Source organism: Galleria mellonella, unplaced genomic scaffold, assembly GCF_026898425.1.
Source record: "Galleria mellonella isolate WM207_F2 unplaced genomic scaffold, CSIRO_AGI_GalMel_v1 utg132, whole genome shotgun sequence".
NCBI lineage: Eukaryota > Metazoa > Arthropoda > Insecta > Lepidoptera > Pyralidae > Galleria > Galleria mellonella.
In genome coordinates this window covers 5,139,532-5,153,301 of record NW_026441989.1, presented here as the reverse complement: position 1 = coordinate 5,153,301, position 13,770 = coordinate 5,139,532, and the positions used below count along the sequence as shown (strand labels likewise).

Genomic DNA, 13,770 nt, shown 5'->3' with positions numbered 1-13,770 from the left:
ATTTAGGAGTGGTTTTTAATATCGCTAAATTTTGAAAATGAATATTGCTGTTTACTTGTGGAGTAAGTGCATTTAATTTTTAATAACTTTTTAAGCATCAAGTTAATAACAAGACTAATATCTAGTGCCTAATATATTGCAATTTAATTGACATAAACAAAGTACTAACATTTTATAATGGCAAACACTAACTATATGATTTTTTTTCGTTATATCTAATTTACTAGCTACCAAACTTCATACAATGGAATAGTCAAAACCACACTGTATCTGGTCCGTTGGACTGATTTTGATAGTTTTCAATGGGTGAAAATGAAGTGTTAACCCCGCCTACGCTAGCGGGGCATCAGTTACAGATGATATGTGAAGATGAAAGTAAGTTAGCTCATCGTGACGAATTCCACAAGGATTAACCATGATGGTTTCGGGGGGAACCGCGTTGTTAGCAGTGGTGCTATTAGACTCCATTACTAACAATCCTTTCCCCTTTAAATTTAAATCTCCTTAAATAGGCTTATAAAAATCGACCTTGCCTATTATGATGAATTCACCTAGAATTATCAACCCTTACGGGTAATTTTTTAATGAACGATAATATAATGATTACCCCGCCTGGTCTACCGGTATACTCCAGCACGGGTTAAGTGAAATGAAAGCAGGAATTAAAATAAAACTTATTTGTTTTTTTATTGGATAAATGTAACGGTAACTCCGTCTATTAATATGCAAAAAATGCATGCATGCAAGTGGAAAATGCATTGGTATCCAATATTTGTATACTTATACCACCGTATAAAGAACTATTCATACAAAAGTTTCACCTGTGGTTCCATAAAGAGATCAAGACGGTAATTTTTGAGTGGTGTGGAGGAGGCGGGGCCATTTATTCATTCGGTATTTGTAAAGGGATAACTCATGGAACCTTTGAATTGGAAAATCGTTCGTAAAATTTTATTAACTACTTTTTTTTTGTTTTGGACATTTTTGACATGAATTTTTTTATTGCGTGAAGCTGAAGACCGTGCATAATGGAATAACATCATAAGAGAGACAACGGACACCTTTCAAGGACACGACCTTCAGTAATGAAGAGGACGAAGAGAGAGAGAGAGAGAAGTGAATTTTATATTTTCACAAAAAATGACGGATGTCAATACTTTTTGCATTTTGGCTTAAATAATCTGCTTTTTATAAATATACTTGCGGCGCGTCCCGGCTTCTCACGGATGAACAATTTTACAACATTTTACAGTTTTATCTGATCCTACCTAGCTAACTATTTCATAGATGTACCCGCTTCCACCTGCCCCTCTCCTGCACCGCTACAATGCCTGACTAGCTAGCCATGTGACCGACATGGCGCGGGCGGCGCTAATTCTATATTTGACTGTTTAACATAATATCTTTCGAATGGAATATACTTACGATTTGAAAAATTCAAAAAGTACTCTGCAGGTATTGAAAGAATTTTAAATACAAAATAATTTATTTGGATAAGGATTAATAAATAGGTATGAATAACATGTACAACGCGACAGCGTTATTTTTTCTATTTCTATAACTTATTAAATTCGTAATATCTATTGAATGGAATAGCCGATTTCAACAATTCAAAAAATAATCTACAGATATTGAAATAGTTTTGAAAATAATATGATTTATTTGGATAAAGATTTCAACAAAAGTATAAAACTTTTAAAAAGTAAGAAGTGGTTATTGTGACATAACGATAATAGTTGGACATATAGTATCGCGAAGTTTTATTGACATTTTCTTCAATATTGTAGAACATACTTTTGTTCTTTCACCAATAATTTCCGCAGCGCATGCGACGAAAGATATTTTATAGCATTTTTTACACCTTTAGTTACGTTACTAAGGTTTTGTAAGGATCCCTAATCATTTCTAGCAATAAATATAGCCTATGTTACTCAGGGTGAATGTAGCTTTCTAATAGCGAAAGAATTTTTGAAATCGGCAAAGTATTTTTCAAGTTTATTCATTACAAACATACATACACACAAAAATACAAATCTTTCCTCTTTATAATATTAGTGTAGATTATTAACATACATAGGTAACACATCTATTGAGGGAAAAGACTATTAGTAATGAAATTTAACAGGTGGGGCAGACGGGGTTATAATTACATTATCATCAATAATAAAAACACCTATTTAGAGATCTCAAGATAAGCAACTATTGTTACATGGGCCATCACAAGAAGATGAAAGAAGGAATCACATAAACAACTGATATAGACAATTGACATTATGATGTGTTCTCATTGTCTACAATTTTAAAGTTAATTGTACATAATCCAACTTTGACATGTTTAATTTTGAGCAATTTTATGCAAGTTTTAAATTCAATTAAAATTTAAAATTCAATTTTTCAAGGAAATTAAACAAACTGGCCAAATTTGATTTTATCTCCTCCTGTTGAAGGAGAATTAACTTGACCAAACTTTACCAAATTAGACTAAACTTGATTAATATAAAATAAAGTTGCCTCGACGCGACCAAACTTACTAAATTTGACCACACTTATCCAATCTAGCCAAGATTGGATTAAACTTGGCCAAACTATTCCAATCTTGATTAAAGTGATCAAATTTAGCCAAACTTGATAAAATTCACCAAATTGAGCTCAATCTGACCAAACTTGAATAAATTTGATTAAACTTGACTAAAATTGTTTAAACTGGCTAAATTTACCTAAACCTGGACAAATTTGTCCAAACTTGACTGAACTTGACCGAATTTAACTAAATTTGACTGAGTTTAAGTAATTTAGGTCTATTTTAATTGGATTAATCTTAACTAAATTGGTACAATTTAATGAAGTTTAGACAAAGTTGACAAAGTTTGGTCAACTTGGGCCATATTTTAGTTAGTTTAATCATGTATGTTCCTTTGGCCAGGTTAGATCCGCTTAGGCCTAATTTGGTCAGTTTATTAAAGTCCAATCAAGTTCAGTGGAGCCTGATTAAATTTGGACAGTTTAATCAAATTAGACTACGATATTTTCTCTTTAATCGAGATAGATATAGATTGGCCAAGTTAGTCCAATTTTTGCAAAATTTTGTTGTACTGATTGAAGTACGATCTAGTTTGGCCAAAGTTGACAATGTTTATTGGCAATTTGATCTAGTTGGGTTTAAACTTTTTTATTAGTCTACTAGGGAGGTCACCCTCATACTGCGTTTGTCCATACGGGGTCACCATTGCCTATTCATGTACTCATTTCTGATTCTATCACGTAAAGAAACTGAGCACAGCTCTATCCATAGTTCACTAAGTAATTTGAAGCTTTTGTACACGAGAAATCGTGTAGGAACATGTTTCGGTTCCATGCAGTCATCACTAGCAACATACACGGGTTAAAGACCTTTGTCTTTAAACTTAGGTATTCTGGATGTGGGGATATGGCATAGTTACCCCGAGCATTGCCCATCTGAGATGGATTCGTTGATTGACTTCTCGGTCGAAGTTGGACTTAACTCGGACAAGTGGTCTCAGGTATGAATATTCGTCGACAACTTCGAGTGTAGTTCTCAATCATGACGATCCTAAAACATCACTAAAACCTAGTTGCGGTTGCCAACCTGCCTGCTAAGTGTGGCAAATATTGGTAGCGGATAATTAACAACTGATATAATAATAACTCAAAGGTTGACTGGAAGAAATACTTTATATGGAATAAGTCCACCACTGTACTCATTCTTAAGAACACTGTATGTTATAACTTGAGACTTTCCTGTACAATATAATATCACAAATAACTTCATATTAAATTTTCCTCGTTTTGAAGTCGGATACAAATAAATGTGACAACCCTAGCGACGAATGTGGTATGATTATAAATTTATATAAGTGATAAATTACAGTATCAGGGTTAACGGACTGCTTCACAGTCAGCAATATGGTTTCACCGCCGGCAAGTCTACCACTGACGCAGGTGTTGCGCTAATGACACATATTTTCGAATCTTGGGAGAGGTCACAGGATGCACTCGGAGTTTTTTGTGACCTATCAAAGGCATTTGATTGTGTGGATCATAAAACGCTTTTGTACAAGCTCGAACATTATGGTATAAGAGATAATGATCTAAAATTAATGAGAACTTATTTAGAGGATGGGGTTCAAACTGTAGATATTGACGGTGTAAAATCTAAGGGAGCTAATATTAAGATGGGCGTTCCACAAGGGTCAATCTTAGGCCCCTTTCTCTTTTTAATCTACATAAATGACCTTCCCTTTATGGTAGAGAAAATTGCAGATATAGTGCTGTTTGCGGATGATACTTCGTTAGTGTTTAAAATTGGACGTCAAAGTAATCAATTAGACGATGTAAATTGTGCTATGTCTGCAATATTAAATTGGTTTACATGTAATAACCTATTATTAAATTCCAGCAAAACAAAGTGTATAAAATTTACACTTCCTAATGTAAGACTAATAAATACACAGTTATTGCTTAATGACGAAATAGTAAATTTTGTTAATGATACAGTTTTTTTAGGTATAACAGTGGACTCGAAATTACAATGGGGGCCCCATATTTCAAAATTGGCCAGTAGACTCAGTTCTGCTGCATATGCAATTAGAAGAATTAGGCAATTAACAGACGTGGCGACGGCTAAACTTGTATATTTTAGTTATTTCCATAGCATAATGTCTTATGGCATACTGCTGTGGGGTAAAGCAGCCGATATAAATACTATATTTGTTTTACAAAAGAGAGCCATACGTTCTATTTATGGTATGGGTTCGAGAGAGTCATTACGTCAGTGCTTTAAAGACTCAAATATCCTCACAGTTACTTCACAATACATTTATGAAAATATTATGTATACACGGAAGAACTTAGCGAGTTTTAAAAAACTCAAAGACTGTACAAGTAGAAACTTACGCAATATAAATAAGCTTATTTTACCTAAATGCCGTCTGCACAAAATCAGTAATTCATTCTATGGTAATTGCATAAGATTTTATAATAAACTGCCGGAATCTGCATTAAATCTGACAGAGAGGCAATTCAAATCTTATATTAAACAATTTTTATGTAAGAAAGCCTATTACAGGATAGACGAATTCATAGATGACAACATATCAAGTAAATAATTAGTTTATTAGCATACAACGTTATAATTTTATTTTCTCATTGCTTTCTTGATTTAATTGATTAATTTTAGAAATATGAAAGCGTAGCGGTTTTTTGTATTAATTGCCGCATGCATTCTTATGTAAAATGTGAATACTATAACTATCAGATGGCAATTGTGAGTAGCTTTGACGTGGTCTAGTGTTTTGAGTAGTCATGCTCACTAAAATGTCCAGACTTGTGGCGGCGTGGTGGGCCGGGTCATTGGGCTCCCTAAAATATGGTCGAGCGCAGTGATGGCTGGCTCATCCGTCATACTCGTGAACGGGTGCTGCTTGTAGGGACTGGTCTGCTCTAATCACTATGACTGATTTCCTCTTATTAATTGTTTAACCAGTTGGTTATGTATTCAATTTTTTTTTTTTTTTTGAGTATTTAATTGAATTAGTGCTAATTGGTGGTTTGTATTCACACAATTAAACTTAAAAATGTAAAATAATAATAAAATTATTTAAAAGAGCATCACGCAAGTTTCTTGCTCGTTCTTCTTGTGATGAGACAGCTTTCCGAACGAGCGGTAAATTAAAAAAAAATGTAATGACTTTTCAAAAGTGCTTCAATGTAAGTTTATTTGAATAAATGATTTCCATTCTATTCTATTCTATTCTATAAAAACTCCTTACACTGTGTCCTTACGTGGTGTAAGTTTTAGTATATCTTATTTTGATGGACAATTTTATTTTTATATTTTGATAAAACGTTAGTGGTATACATTATTAGGGTCGCCAGGTGCGAATTTAGATTCTTACCCAAATATTTGTGAATTTTTTTTTATCAAATTGATAGGATTTCCAGGATTTTTACCCTATTACAAAGTTAAGTCGTTTATCAGTCTTTTTGCCATATATACAAAATTAACGACGATAAAAAGTAATTCTGTATTTTGTTTTTATTTTTCCCTCTTCTTCTCTTATCCCATCCTCTGTTATATACCTTCAGTCCTTAGATTATATAGATAGAGCCTCGAGTCACAAAAACGGGTCCACTTTTTGTCAGCTAATTGATAAATTAGCTGTTTTTTATTAGTGTTCTATATACTTACCACACAATATATCTATATTTAATAAATAAAATTAGTTTTTGTGCACTAAATATAAACAATAATTATAAGACAAAAAAATAGAACTAATATAGTAAATATCGTAAATTTTAAGAATAAATACTATTATAAATATTTAAATTTGTTTTAAAAGAATTCGCGCTATTTTTAGTGTTGCAAGTATCCGAAAAAATTCCCCATAATTGAATTATAATTCCCGAAATGAGGTGATTTTTTTTAATAAGAATTGAATTATTTTAATTATTATTTGTGTTTTATGCAAATTTTTTACATAATATAAATATAATATTTATGTTGGTACGTACATAGAGAGTATTACGCAGACTTTATTTGACCGATTACATTCAAAATCAAAGTCTAAGGATTCGTGTATATTTTAAATACACGAATGGATCCGGTGTAAGAATTAATAAAAATAGCTGCTTTCATTCAAAATCGATATCTCTGTGTGGAAATGGATTCTAAGATATCTGATTTAAAAAAAAATCAAGTAAAAAAGAAAATTAAAATAACCGTCACTTTTAGTGACAATATCCGACTATAATTATTGTATACTTGGATCCACAAATACAGATTTGCAATGTTCACTTCAAAATTTTACTAATTTTTACAGCAATATAGAAGAAGAAAGAAAAAGTATTATATAAGTCTAATAATGTTTTAAGTTATGACCTTCACCTATTTACCCTAATCTAAAGTAATAATTTCTAATCTGGTAACACTGTGACATACACAATTGTATAAATAATTTCACGCGCTTTTTATAAGCATTCTTATGGAGACATTATATCTATATAATCTAATCTTCATTCATATATTTTATTGTAATTATGTACCTTATATATTTGTTTACAGTTTACAAGTTTAAAACTATTATCTATTAATTTCCAAAATAAATTACCCAAATTTCGCAAAGATTTCACTTTTCTCCAGAAATGTCTCCAAGGATTTAATTTTTACAAAATTTCTTAAAAAAAATTATCCGAATTTGCTTAATAAATACCTATTTTAACAATGTTGCCTATGCCTCAAATATTAAAAAAGAACGGTATGGAGTTTTTTCATAGTCATGTAGTGAAGTTGGCAATTTGCTTGTCAAAAAGAATTAGATCGCGTTAATACTAATAAAACCATAGATTTAATGTACCGTATTAAGAATAAAATGCATTATAGAATAGAGTACATACTATATTCCTTCATTCACCATAAAGTAGGTATATTGCTATCAAAGCGTACTATATTGTACGTTCACACATCTTAATATTATGTTTTTCAAAATTTTTTTATATCTTCTTTATTTAATAAAATCATAGACAAGTAATTATGGGAAAAAGCTAATTAACAATAGTAATTTTAATTTCTACATCGCTTTATTAAGGCAACATCAACGAAAGTTCGGAACATGAAATTTTAGTCAGTAAGTAGCTAATATGCGATTTTTGCTTATTACAAACTGTTTATAAGAAATATTTTTTAATTTGGGATACCTACTGCAGTGCTTGATACCACTTGATACAGATAGCTCCCAGTTATCACGGAAGCATAACGTACTTATGTACAACTTTATAGTTGTAATGTTTTAACATTTACTCATTTTTAATAAATTTCTTTAATATTTTTTAAATTGATTTTTTTTTTGTTAACCGACTTTTGTTATCTATCTTATATATCTATATTGCTATCTACTTTTTGACATTGCGTGTAATGAAACGTAAATTACATTTAATCATATTCGATTTTTAATCGATTTATTATCAATTTTATATAATGACACGTTGAGCATCGTTGAATTTAAAAAAATAATAATTTTATTTATGTACCGTCTTTGTGGTACATTATTATTTTCTACAATCATAATATTTATTGTCATTATAATTGTATGATTTTTAATGGTTTTTTTTATAAAGATTATAAAACAAAAAATGTAAATGAATTCTAGTTAGTCCATTGAACTCGTGACTTGTTTAATTACAATAATTTACAAATAAAGAATTAGTTATATTATAAATTAAACTCTTATTACAGTTTAGTAATAAACAGGTTATATAACCTAATGGTCATCGATCACAAGTCTAGTAAATTAGGTAATTAGTTTGAAACAATTAATTATAAAATTATTATTATTAATAAGTAATTAAGTTAAAATGTAAGAACTGGAACACGTAATGTTTGCTAATTGAAACTTAAGAATTTTAATAGTATTTTTATACTCGATTTTAACATCGAATTAGAATGGCGGGAGACGAGTATTCGATTTGTAAAGTTGCGGCAAAGTAGTAGTAGGATAAATGGGTGGGCGTCCATCTTGAATTTTGCTGAATTTGAGCCGGTTTAGTTGTGTAAAAGTGTATTTTGTAGCTTTAACTTCACATTTATCGATAATTTTCAAGAACTTTCATGTATGCTGCAAATATTTGCCGTTTAGAATAGGATTAACTACAGTAATGTGCTAGGTATGACTTCGTGCTGAAACATTCGATCATTTGACGAGTAATGGCGTGCGTTTTTCTCTCGGAAGACACTTTCAAATTTTGATTCATGTCGTCAGATCCTATGAATAGTTACATTTAGTGTATGCGTCGAAAGATTGCGTGTGAGATTATATTAATCAGTTGCAATGGTTATTGTCTATTTTAGCTGATGTAGCACGAAATTATTGAGCTGGATGTCTTTTTTAGGTTATACATCTCAATACTAATTGAACACTCGAAGTCTTAACCGCTATCGATACACTGTGATAAGTCACAACGCCTGAAGTTATATGCTCAAGTGTAAATTTTGATGTGAATGTTGTATAGTGACGTGGAAAATATTTTTATTCACAGTATCATTACTCAAGACATATGCGATTTCCGGAAAGAGTATCGCTGATAAAACCTTAGGTTGGCAGAGGTATAGTACGATGGCAGTGCCTAGTAGAGCCCGGGTCTATGCCGATGTCAACTCACAAAAGCCACGAGAGTATTGGGACTATGAAAGCTATGTGGTGGATTGGGGGAATCAAGAGGACTACCAGTTGGTTCGTAAACTCGGGCGCGGAAAATACAGTGAAGTATTTGAGGCAATAAATATCACAAATAATGAGAAGTGTGTAGTTAAAATATTGAAGGTAAGAATTCCATGCTTATAATACATACAAAGGTTTCCATAATATATGATAAACTTGATTTTGTTAAGCATATTTTTAATTGCATTAACTGCTGCATTGAATCTATATATAAATTACTGTTTTTTCAGCCTGTTAAAAAGAAGAAGATAAAAAGAGAAATAAAAATATTAGAAAACCTAAGAGGAGGCACAAATATAATAACATTACAAGCAGTAGTCAAAGACCCTGTGTCTCGTACCCCTGCTCTAATTTTTGAACATGTCAATAACACTGATTTTAAACAGTTATATCAAACTCTTTCAGATTATGATATAAGGTAAAGATTTATGTTTATATTTTATATAAATATTTTTCTTTTTAATTATAGTCTTCTTATAAGTTGAATATAAATTCCAGGTATTATTTGTATGAACTTCTGAAAGCATTAGATTATTGCCACAGTATGGGCATCATGCATAGAGATGTGAAGCCTCATAATGTGATGATTGATCATGATAATAGAAAGTTGCGTCTCATTGACTGGGGGTTAGCAGAGTTTTACCACCCAGGCCAAGAGTACAATGTTCGTGTTGCTTCTAGATACTTTAAGGTATGATTGTTATGATGATAATTACATCATTTTAGGTAAATTTACATTTTAATTTGATCTCAGTTGTAATTCAAAAGAAGGATATAATTTACTGTTGGTGTTAGTTATAACACAACAGCAAGTTGAGATATATATGTATGTATTCTGTTTATGGTCATAGTCTTTCATCATTATCATCATCATTTCAGCCATTATCTGTCCCCTCCTGGACATAGAACTTAGATTTTAGTTTTTATAAGATAGTAATTGCATCAGGAAGGTTGTCAGTATGCCATTTCGGGTTGTATTTAAAAGTATACAAACAACAGAATATCTTTGATGGTAAAACCTGTTGTTGTTGCATATATTTTGTTACATGAGAATATTGAAGTTTAGATAGGTACTGGATCAAAAACTACTCTTTTTAGACTTGTATGCATTTGCATATAAATTAGTAATTATTAAAATGACAAATATTTTACAAATTAGATTCTAAGGTACAAAACAGGGTGAGAAGGGTTTTACAATTTAGGAAGCTACTCTTGAATATTTCTATTTTTTATCTAATTGATTGCCTACTAGGTCCATTATATTGAAGGACACTTAGCAGGATAAAAAAAAAATATGTACCTCTTAATTTGTAGTAAATAATACACATTTGCAGAATGATGTGGGATTTTATAAATTATAATAATTTTAAGGTTCAGTTAGTAATAATCTGAGTTATTGCAACATTGATTGACTGTGATAAAAAATAGGTTATATATTAATTACAGCACCCAAGAAATAATAAATAGAAATAAACGAACCCATTTTCACTCTTATAATATTAGCAATGATTACAAAAGTTATGTGTAAAAATTTAATGTAATCTCCAATAAAACTTAAACATAATTTTCATTGTAAATTTTTGTTTATGTACTGAGTATATATACAAATTATTAAAGTTTTAAAAGCAATCATTGTTTTTTAACAAAATTTTCAAAAAATTGTGGTGCTGAGTATAGAATGATACAAATTATTTAAGTTACAAACACCTATTAGTTTCCTCACAATTTTCAAGAAAATTTAATTTATTTTACAGGGTCCTGAATTATTGGTGGATTATCAAATGTATGATTATTCTTTAGATATGTGGTCATTAGGATGCATGTTAGCATCGATGATCTTCCGTAAGGAGCCATTCTTCCATGGTCATGACAATTATGATCAACTTGTGCGTATTGCGAAAGTGCTTGGCACTGAAGAGCTATTTGAATATTTGGATAAATATCATATAGAGTTGGATCCTCGGTTTAATGATATTCTTGGCAGGTCTGTAACTATAATATTTATTTCGTTCTGCATGTCGCTATTAATCTTATATTTCTAAAATGCTATGTAAAACAAAGAATTATATGTTACACTAGAAGTGAAATAAATATGTTATAACTTTTATGCATGTTATAATTTATTGTTTTTTTCTTCAGACATTCACGCAAACGATGGGAACGATTTGTGCATTCTGAAAATCAACATTTGGTGTCACCTGAAGCACTAGATTTCCTGGATCGTTTGTTGCGTTATGATCATTACGAGCGTTATACTGCTCGTGAAGCAATGGATCATCCATACTTCTGTAAGTTAATAATTTTATCTGTTACTAGAACTTATTTGTGGCTAATACTAAAACATGCAAATTATTTGAAATATATAATTGTAAAATTATACATATTGCATAATTAATGGGTAATATAATTTTTGTTATTTCTTTGTGGTTCCAGTATAGAATAAGCCACCCTTTCCTTTCCCATGGGTGTCATAAGGGGCGATTAAGGGAATTTTTTACTTGAGCAGCAGCACCCCTCTTAAAACATCACTTAAACCATAATTGTGGTTGCCAATCCGCCTGCTAAGCATGCTAACTACTGTCAAAACCCTCCTTGTGGGAAAGGTCTATGTTCAGCAATGGACAGTTAATGAATAAGATAATAATAATAAATAATTATGTTAATGTTGTAATACGATTATTTTATGACTCATTCTCATTTAAGTAGAGTTTAGTGAGACATTAGCTTAAATGATTCTGCATGATGACTTACACATATCTTGAATTTGTTTATAATACTAACACTTTGAATCCTTTTTTATCTGATATTTTCTTATATATGAATGTATGTGAATATAATGTTTGACTCATATTTTGAATATTTAGGTGCAATTGTATAATTTGATAAAATATGTTGTATTAGTATTTTTTCTTTGTATAATTTTAACTTTGTGATGTATATTTGTTAGATTCATATGTACTTTTGTAAGAATATATATTTATACTTATAGGTACATAAACAATATTTGTTTCAGATCCAATTGTAAAAGAACAGGGTCGAATGGTGTCCTCTAATTCTCCAACCCCTAATGCATTGCAAGGACCAATAAGTGCTGCAGAATAATTGTTACAAAGGCCCAGTAATGCTCTGTATTGCTATGTATTGAATATATACCTGTACAAGATTCCAGATGAGACTTTGTAACATAAACACCAACAACCAAGAACCCACTGACAGTGTAAATATCTACACTAGGAACACAGCGAAGAGTACCATCTCTGTGCTACTGACAACTTTATGTAATTCCAATGTCTGATGAATGAAAATATAATTTGGAAAGACAATATAATTTAGTGTTTAATATTAGTAAATCTGGTTTATGCATTGTTTTAAAAGTGTTTATCTTGGATATAAACTGCTGAAAAGTCCATGACATGATCATGTACTGAAACTGTTACTTTGTGAGTATCTGGTGTGGTGGGTGGGTTTAAATTTGTCTCGGTGAACAATATTTTTTTTATGAAAATCAATATTTATTATTGACATAAACAAGATATCTCGAGTTTCATTGCACTTGATCTTTTGCATTTATTAACCTATGGTATTGATATTGTAATTACTTGTATAATATATTGGTAACACCTGCATACCATTTGCAAATACTGGTTAGCAGCTTTTCGTTGGTACTCTATTTAAAATTTTGTATTTATGTAATAGAAGTAAAATGTAGATATGTGTGATATAAATACAAAATTTTAAGATTATTAAGTAATCGTTTTCTTTTATTACATATTTTATAAAGGAGACCAGTAACTTCTTATTATTAGACAATGTCGGATTAAATATTGTTTCTATTAGTATATTTTTAGCAAGTTACGTTAGCTGTCTTTATACATAATAATATACCTAGCTAAAATCAATCGAATCTTCGGTTTGAAGAGGAGCCTCATTGATTATAATTTATTTTTAGTGTGATAACACGAAGTTGTTGCATCAAAATTTTCTTAATAAACAGTACTAACTTTTGCCTGGAAATGTTTTCGATTATTTATATTTGGAAAATGTACATAGGTAATGAACCCTTTATTTCTGACAAATTAGTGCTATTTCTGTGTTGCTACTTTTTTAATTACATGTCCTATATCTGCAACAGCTCTAATGGCGACGGGGGTGTCAACTATACAAATATTATTTATTTGTCTATATATATCGAACGCAATGCAATTAATAAGATGCAACTAATCGTAAGAGCCTTGATAAAAAGAGCCATATTTTCTTCTGATTAGATTTAGTCAACTGGCACTATTAAATGCCAGTTAATTAATTATTATTAAAAAATTAACTCTCTAGTCTCATTGTCGGGTAGAAAGCGACTGGCAGACTATTTTGTATACTATATTGTATATAAACATAGGATGGTTCTACTTTGTATCAGCTGAAGTTTAGCTTTGAACTAAATTGTAATTTTGACTTGGAACAAGTGCAGTGACGTAAAATAGCGACCGCGACTACTATATTTCTTAATTAATAGAGAGTTAAAATATATGATGCCGTACAA

The 13,770-nt window shown here is 30.6% G+C and overlaps 1 protein-coding gene across 3 annotated transcripts; it reads left to right on the top strand.

Moving 5' to 3' along the window:
* Positions 1-37: 37 nt before the first annotated feature.
* On the top strand, positions 38-13,247 carry LOC113518094 (casein kinase II subunit alpha). 3 transcript variants are annotated; one of them, XM_031913311.2, is made up of 7 exons: positions 38-62; positions 9,052-9,335; positions 9,464-9,651; positions 9,732-9,924; positions 10,988-11,217; positions 11,373-11,521; positions 12,247-13,247. In XM_031913311.2, exons 1-7 carry the CDS (start codon positions 38-40, stop codon positions 12,333-12,335), a joined length of 1,158 nt encoding a protein of 385 aa, XP_031769171.1. In that variant the 3' UTR covers positions 12,336-13,247. The 3 variants fall into 3 exon arrangements, with proteins under 3 accessions (XP_031769171.1, XP_031769170.1, XP_026758660.1); XM_031913310.2 differs by lacking the exon at positions 38-62 and adding an exon at positions 8,708-8,846; XM_026902859.3 differs by lacking the exon at positions 38-62 and adding an exon at positions 8,756-8,904.
* Positions 13,248-13,770: the final 523 nt, after the last annotated feature.

Coding starts and splice junctions, on each gene's coding strand:
- LOC113518094 (XM_031913310.2), top strand. CDS start 8,801: ATGCGTCGAAAGATTGCGTGTGAGATTATATTAATCAGTTGCAATG. Junction 8,847..9,051: donor TATATTAATCAGTTGCAATG/GTTATTGTCTAT, acceptor TTTTATTCACAG/TATCATTACTCAAGACATAT. Junction 9,652..9,731: donor CTTTCAGATTATGATATAAG/GTAAAGATTTAT, acceptor TATAAATTCCAG/GTATTATTTGTATGAACTTC.